The sequence below is a fragment of the Pundamilia nyererei genome, unplaced genomic scaffold, assembly GCF_000239375.1.
Source record: "Pundamilia nyererei isolate P.nyererei 1_Seehausen unplaced genomic scaffold, PunNye1.0 scaffold00073, whole genome shotgun sequence".
In the NCBI taxonomy this organism is placed as follows: Eukaryota; Metazoa; Chordata; class Actinopteri; order Cichliformes; family Cichlidae; genus Pundamilia; species Pundamilia nyererei.
The window spans coordinates 290,032-298,711 of record NW_005187474.1 but is presented as its reverse complement, the minus strand read 5'-3'; the positions used below and the strand labels follow the sequence as shown (position 1 = coordinate 298,711).

At 42.7% G+C, this 8,680-nt stretch overlaps 1 protein-coding gene across 2 annotated transcripts in view; it reads right to left on the bottom strand.

Annotated features, from left to right (window-relative positions):
* Positions 1 to 6,788, bottom strand: part of mcu (mitochondrial calcium uniporter) — a 53,947-nt gene extending 47,159 nt beyond the window's left edge. For both annotated transcript variants that reach the window (XM_005737047.1, XM_005737048.1), the window contains exon 1: positions 6,604 to 6,788. In XM_005737047.1, the coding sequence (XP_005737104.1) occupies positions 6,604 to 6,720 (117 nt within the window). In that variant the 5' untranslated portion in view covers positions 6,721 to 6,788. The remainder of the gene's footprint in view (positions 1 to 6,603) is intronic.
* Between the last annotated feature and the right edge of the window lie 1,892 nt (positions 6,789 to 8,680).

The window sequence follows — 8,680 nt, the reverse complement described above, 5'->3', positions numbered from 1 at the left end:
CTGCAGCTGCTCTTAATTCACCATGAACTTGAATAAACGATGCTATACCCGATCAATATTTCCAGAAGGAAAGGTCAACCCAAGCTGTATTTTCCAGACTCTTCATTGTTCTTCTGAACTGGTTTGTGACAGGTTGCAAATGTCCAGGTAAGATCCAGGTAAGAATTTACCCCGGTTACGCATGACGATGCCATGAAAATGACTGTGGACAAAGCAATGATTTCAGCGCAGCAAAAGTGAAGTATAGGTTAACAAAGTGACGGGACAACACGCGAGTCTGGAAACCGTTTCCCATAACTGTCACATATTTTTGACGAATTCGGGTAAAGCCGACCTTCACACAAGCCAAATCTGCCCGGTCTAATTTACACTGCTCATTTGGACCCAGCATTCCCACTGATTTGTCACAATAATGAGACCAATCTCATAACTAATGGCCTGAAAGGCAGGGCAGCTGATGACCTTCGGGCTCTAGTAGCAACCTGCCCTCCTGGCAGAGGATGCCACAAGCCCCCCGATCTGAGATGAGAGAGGGTAACCAAGCGATGCCTCCATCCATCATCACATTACGCAAGTTGGCCTAATTTAATGTCCTTTTCAGACCTGACTGCAGACATGCTGGGCCACACAGAAACATGGAAAGCAGCTAATTAGTCTACGCCAACAGCAGAGGTTCGCCAGTCATTTTCCACTTCAAGGATGAAATGCCATCCGGATTACTAATGAGGACTTTGTCCATCACGACAGTCTCACCCATTGCAATGCCAAACGTCACCATAATGAGGCGATAACTGAAGCATGCAGATCCTCGCTACAGTAAGGTGCTGGATCATTAAAATAATAACTGCACGGTAAATGCAAAACAGGAAACAGATCGAGTGCTACAGTAGCGACCACACTCGCTAAATACATAACACAGCAGACAGCAAACAGGCTGCAAATGATTGGAGCTCCTCAGAGCCTAAAAACTGTTTTGTTTTTTCCCTCTTTATGCCGATGAATTTGCTAAAGTTCACCTTGTTTTTTTAAAGGCAGTAATGCAGAACGTAGTAGTTAGAAAATTCACAGCTGGAGTATTTAGAACATTAGGCACACACGCTTCTACGGCATCCTTCTAACAGGACTAACCTACGACTGTATTTTAAAGCAATACTCTCCAAAATGAAGCCAGTACACTGTAGAGAAATGAAAAGAATATGTTAAGTTTCTTTTTTTATATTTACAGAATTGTAGTTATTATACTACAAACAATAACATACATATGTAATGTTACACAAATTTTACTACATGTTCATTTGTGAGTGTATGTGTGTAAATAGAGCAGTAGGAACAGAAAAAAATCCCATGTGGGGCAGCCTACAGTGGGTTAACAAGGCAGAGACAGCAGCCAAAAAGAGAGCACTGGGTGATTTCTCTGGGGCGCACACAAACCTCAGAAAGAAGAAAAAAAAAAGTCAAACACGCTTCTTGCTATGGGCCGTGTGCCTGTGCTCTCAGCAGCTCACGGATCATTAAGGGCCAGTGAGCGTCAACTAGAAAGCAAGTTTGCTAAAAGATATGAAGCAGTGTGAATGAACACAGCGGGTGAGAAGCTTCGCCTCCTAGCATGTCCACACACATGCACACAGGTACACGTGCACTCACTCACACACAAAATAAGTATTGGACACATCACAAATTTTCTTGTAAGTGAACACATTTCTAAAGGTGCTTTTGACGTGAAATTCTCAGCAAATTTTGACCAGTCAAACTCTCCTGTCAGTGTAAATAAGCTTAACTACACATTTAATCTATGAAAGATTTTGATATAAGAACAACAAGTGCAAGTTCAAATTGATGAAGAAATGCTACGTCAACGTCAGTACGTCTCAGAAAAACTGAGATGTACTGATGTTGATGTAGCATTTCTTCATCAATCTGATGAAGAACTGCTGCTTTGGGTTGAAACTGTAGGAAAAATATCTGGAAAATCTCAGAAAATGTTTCGTTAGCTTTTGTTATTTAGTTGTTTATCTATTACTTATTTACTTTGGTTCAGTAGGAAAATTTGAAAAACACAGTTAAAAGTCTAAAATTTATATCATCCGTCACATTTTCCAAAGCTGCTACGCTGACCAGAGTGGAGTCTTTGGCTGGTTGATTCTGGCCCCTGGGCCTTATGTTTGACACTCCTGTTTTAGCTGAACCGTTTCACAAACTTGTCGACCTAACTGTAACAGACACAGTGAGTCACCCTGCCGAAATCTGTAGATGGAAAAAAGGCCAATCCGCCACATAACTCCTGAACCACAGCAGACCCTGGAAATTACTCTGGCTACCACTCGACAGGGTGACCGCCACCAGAGCTGACAGGAGCTCTGTCATTACTACGGCCGCTAAAGCTATCAGCTTTTCATCACCGTAATAAGATGACAACACACACTTGTCATTTTGTCTGGTGTTAAGATAATCCATGATCTTTTCACGACACTGCCACGAAATGCCAGGAAAGGTGCTGCAGCATGAGCCTTACAGACAGGAAAGAGACATAAGTCTGTACTGCCTGAAGCTTCAGAGCGAGTATGCGTCCATATTCTGGTGTTATGAGTTACTGAGACGCATTTAGACCCAGCCAGACTAGTTCATGTCCCTGGCAGAATATAACCCACAGTGGTACCAGTTTACTGTCACGTCAGCTTAATAATTAACACCCTAGATACGTTTTGCTTCAACTAAATGAGGAAATGCACCTCTTTGTTTTCAGCTCATCTCTAAATTAACTCTTTATCTTTTATTAGGCTACATGCACTTTTACCTCAACCTTGAGTAAATGCACTATTTTGATTTTATGCTGGCCTAACAAATTAAACTGCTGCGGGTGCTCGGCTTGGCCTGATTGCTGGATTTGTTTTGATAAAGACGCATGATATATACCCAGAAGCCACTTTTGCTCTAAAAAAACCCCAAAAAAAACAATCAAGAGATTTCAGGAAGTAACTACGAACTTGGTAAATATCTTTTTGGGAATGAGGAAAATCTATTTAGAGGAAATCCTTTTCTGTCAATGTGGCATGCTGTGTATTTTAACAACATTTACTTCTTCCCCGCTTTATTTGTTCGTTTAAATCAGGATTGGCAGGAAGAGTGGATGGCACGACATAACAACTGGCACAACCGGCATGTTATTATCTGGTTTACCTGTTTCGCCCTTTCACACAGTGTTGCTCTGTTAATAACCAGATGATTTTTGGACAGATTTTATGCAAACAAAACCAAAAAAACTCAAACTCTGCATTTAGCACAAATGCATGCGGGTCACAGCTTGGAACAATGTCTATACATTAGTGGGTAATCCAGTCACACTGTCTCAAGACACCCGTTTGACTAAGATAGGTTCCCAGTGAATCGGGGTAAACTAACATGCCCGTCTGGCAAAACAAGATTGGTTGCCTCGTTGTTATTTCCTGTTCATTACTCTGAATCTCACTATCTCAAACTCATAAACACTGGTGCTAGTGATCTTGGCTAATCAGTTTTTCAAGCTCATTATAGGAACAGATATGGCTTAGACTAAAAGTCGAGTCACACTGCAAACTTTTAAAACAGTCTGAATATAGCCAAACCAATAAGAGCACTGCTGACGGTTCTTTCAGATTCTTCATATGGGATGCGTTGCATGAATTGCTTTCATGTATCTTTCTGACATGGTTTCACTTCAGGTTTTTAGGGTTTTGGGTCATCTATGATAAAACTAAAACAGGACTTTATAAAAGTGAAATCACTTAGCATCTCGATAACCGTCACTTACAAAGACAATGAAAGCCCTGCGAGAAAACTCGGATCAGCTTTCTCACCCACTCACCCAAGAAAAACTCATCCCACTAAAAACGCCCCTGTGTATAGATAGTAATCCAATATCAGCTATGTTGACCACACATTATTATCACTTCTCTCCTGCTGAGCTACTGGCCATGATGTGATAACATCTGAGAACAGAAACGAAGGTCATCATTGTAAAACCCAAATGTCATAAACAAACGGTCTCTGAATTGCCATCAGTTATTTTTCACACAACATGGCGTCATACACCTGCCAATCATCTGACTGCAAACTGAAGACCGGACTCATTAAGTAGCAGATAAATGGCAGCCGAATGGACATTTCCCCCATCACTTCATACCATATACCTGTTTCCCCCCTCAGTCTGTAAATGTTGGATCGCTGAGTCTGAAACCAGTTTGTCCGTGAATGGTAGAATAACATTGATGGAACTGCCATTGCGCACACGTCTATCAGTCATTCAGCTATCTTATCACCCTTAGCACAGCCACAAGCTTAGAGTCACTCTCTTATCACACTAATCCGGACAAGTTCAGAGCTGAGTCTGTGAAGGCAGCACGGATAAATTAGTTTACTCCTTTACTGATTGGATTAAAAGCCAGGAGCGGGCCTCGGCCCCCCGGCCCCAGCTGCTCTAGTCTCCAGCTGTTCAGCTTTAATGAACATAGGAGCTTTAATGTAAGTAAATGACTACAAAAAACAATATTTAATGCCTTTTATTGCCACATTTTCCATTAAATCACATATTTTAGATGCAAGATATGAACATATTGACTATCTCGCAGTACAGAAACTCCTGACTGATTTATAACCCTTTTACAAGGAGTATTCCCAGTGACTCGCCACTCCTACTACACATCAGGAGCATCATATATGACAGCTGGCTCAATATTAATCTAGTGCAGGTTAAATGCAAGCATATGGAGTACACTGTCTCCTTTGCAGCCCCATCATCAGAGCCATTACACAGCTCTACATTTCAAGTTGGGCTCTAGAAACCATATTTAGGTCTTGTTTGAAACACGTGTGCATACAGCCTGCATGGAAACTGTATGCATCCCACTGCAGCTTTAATCAACACTAGTGCCAAAACAGGGTTTCCACTGGAAGACTCACAAATGAATACAGAGGCTTGGCTGTCACAAAGTGACAGGCCTGCGTTAGGGGCCGCCGCAGCAACGCTTCACTGGACAGAGACACAATATGACAGACAAACAACACTACAAACCTGGGCAGCCTGAAATAAAATGAAAACTTATTAGCGGCCAACTCTGGCAAGAGACAGTGAGTAGTAACGTGCTTAAAACAGTTAAGGCTTTCTTAGAGATGGAAGAGGCCAAGAATATCAATTCAGACTCAAATTTTTTCACTGTAATAGTTCACAGTGGGAGACAGTTCACAGTGGGTCTAGTGTGGAGATATGGAGTGCGTGTGTCTCTTCTGACAGCTCCTTAACCTCCGGGCTGGCCTGCTTCACTGAGAAGGAAAGCCTCATTTAATTTCATAAGGCCTGTGGAAAGTGTGCCTGAAGATGGTGTCAGAGATAGAGAGAAAGACAACAAAACTCTCAAAACATTACATCAGTACTTCTAAATACTGCAAAGACTTCCACATTCCCAGAACCCCATCCTGGGCTTCTCCTCCCTCCTCAGGCTGCTGCTGGAAAGACTCACAGTTTCCTCTGCCTCTGTGACACCCCCCCTTCTGACAAGGGGGGAGGGGCGGGGGTGACAGAGGCAGGAAAACGCTGTGCAACTATTGCATGGTAGTGACAGCTCTGTAAACGCAATTGCCTTCCTGTTATTGTGAGCATTGTTGAGGGTGCATCCATTACTACAGTGACCATGTAAAGAAAAGACCTGCATCAGCTTGCAGGAATACCTAGGATTTCCCTGATGAATGGGGAAACACCCACAGGGAGGGGAGAAACAGCAGGCTGGCTGGAGAGTCTGACATCATCCAAGTACAGACTTCCATGTTTCTGTGAAGCCTCATGTGTCAACACTGAGTGCATCTATGGATAACTCTCTTCAGCTCTCTTGCAGACACACACACACACACACAAGCACAACTTCCTCCTCAGGTCTGGACAGATGTTCATTGTTCTGAGTTTCTGCTGCTGCACAAACACACCAGGTAATAGCAGAGAGATGGGGCTAACCATCAGCCACGGGCTCTCAATCACACCTTTACTGCAAAAGCACAAAAAATAAGGCATCCATACCCTTCCACAGTCAAACCAACCCTAGCAGGTACTGCAACCTAGAAGCTCAAACTGGGTCTTATTCTAATTCACATTCGCTGATCAGAATGATACTGGGATTAACATATGCCTGCAAAGTTGAAGGATTTCTTCTGGGTTTTGGGTTTGTTGTTTTTGTTTTTTTTAATCACGGGTTATGAAGCCTTTGAGAGGCGAATGTTTGAAGGCTAGTTACAGTAAACGGCGGGGCAGCAGCAGCGGGGTGTCGATGGGTTTCAAGTGCTCCAAAAAGCTGCATTGCCTCTCTGTCAAACCTCTACGTCCCACCGTGGATTAAAATATCCACGCGACACCAGGTTGGGATACGTATCATGACTCGTCGTGTGCCTCACCTTTACGTGAAGCTCGACCTCAAAGAAATAAATGAAGTGGGGGAGATATTGACGCTAGTTAGCTTCACTTCCTTAGCCAGCCCCGCTTGCCTTCTCTCCGGTCCAGCCTCGCCAGCTCGGTCCCTACCCCTCTCTCTCTCTCTCTCTGTCTCTCTCTCTCGGAGCTGTCTCAGACGTCCTGGGACTTACCGGTCTTATATGCTGATGATGCCGCTGTGAAGAGACAACAAGTGCGGGGCGGCTGCTGGCCACCGCTCCGCTGCTCCGGGACAAGAGGAGTACTGATCTACACACTTTCACAGCCATCTCTGTAGTGAAAGCTCGCCGTGAAGGAGACTGCTGCGGGCGGGCGGACGGAGAGGCACCGAAGAAGCACAGAGGGAGGGGTGGGCGGGTTTGCGGGGCTGGACTATGATATACACATGCCCAGTGTTGCACCAGTGTGCTAAGATAATGCACTTCTGTGCGCACTAGTTCAAAAAAATGTATGTTATGCGAAGACTGCAGTACACCTGTCTCCAGTGACAATATACCCTACTGCAATTCAAAAAAAAAAAAAAAAAGAAGTCTGGTGATAGTGGCATGGGTGAAGGAACTATATACACACATCTCGGTGAAAATCATTGTTTTTATGTCTAATGTGTTTAACCAAATAAGAAAACATGTGTACTATGTTTTTGTTGTTTTTTAAAAAGAGGGTTTCATTCTTAAAGCTTCACACTTAACACAGTGCAAACAGTGCAACCTGTCTGAATGTCTTTCTGTCACTCGTCACACTATCCATCTATAGCCAAATATCAAATATAACCTGTCCTTCAGTCACACTTGTGTTCCTGGATCAAATATAAGTGAACTGATCTTCAGCGGCTTTTAAACAGGTAGGCTTTTATTACATTTCAGAGCTTCTGTGGCCGTTCAATGGGGCAAGCAGTTTATGAGGTGCACTGTTTTCTGGAGAATCATCCATCCACTGCAAATTCAGCTAATAGGAGTGCTAATGGGTCTGTTTGGTCAATGAATGTCAAGGAGACTCCCCACCGTGGAATGCAACCTGTTTTTGTCTGTAATCTTTGACCAAGCCCATCATATAATACCACCTACCACACCTGTGTTGGTCAAGGGTGAGTCCAGATAGGCAACTCTTAAAAGACAAAAACAAACACATTTTGTGTAATTCACCGCAGTGATTTATGTGATCACATGGTTTCTTATCACAACTTTAGATCCAAAGTAAGGAGCAGAAAGATAAGGAATGAGTCAAATTCGTTGTTTTGTTGCTTGTCTTATGTTTTTTTATAATGTATTTATTTCAAATACAGTAGCAGTATGTCATTGCTCCTGAACTCATCCCAATTCCTTCTGTACTTCCTCAGGTGCACTGCATCAGGCTGTGTGGGTGATGCAATTTAAATGCAAATTCCCAGTCATGGACAAGGATCTGCTCAAGGCCTCAAGCCTGCATCGATTCACAGGGCGGATCTTTTGTGTGGTGCCAAACACTACCGTGCACTGGCTCAAATAAACCTTTAGACGTCTGCTCTAACTGTGTCACGGCGGTGGTGCATTTGCACATGATGCGTCAGCAGTGTAAACTAAAGAGCTTGCAGCAAAGAAAAGCTACCTGCATGTATTAGATTTCATTAGAGCTAAGACGTGTATGATTTGTTTGTACTCCAAACTGTGTCCACAGCATTAAATCAGCTAATAAAGAGAAGCTATACATATCAGACCGTGGTGTTTGATCTCAGTGTAACCTAAAATGCCCTACATGCCACATTATTGTAACAGCACAACTTCTTATCTTCCTCAAAATCTACAGTTATGATACTTCGGGTGAGTTATCACCAACGTAAAGACACTAACACTGCAGGTGCAAGAAAATAAGACCAAGTATTTAGATATATCCAAACCAAAGTGGGGGAAAAAAACACTTTATGGAAAATCTCAATCATACCCCAGTTAATTTCACTCAGACACTCGTGTTAATACACAAATTAAAAAAAAATTAAATTACTGATATAAATTGGACATGACAAGTCTCTACAGCACAAAATTTGTGCGACTCAAATAAAACCACTGCTGACAGTAATCTTTTTTTTTCCCGGTTATCCTCATATGATTGAATTTTTAATTTTATTTTAATAGAGACTGTCCGACAGATTTGAAACACCCTCTGCCACCATTTCTCAAGGTCATGATGAGTGATTTGAGGAGAGTACAAAATGAGGTGTGTTTGCTTGCCACGTAAATATGAGTGTTCACACAT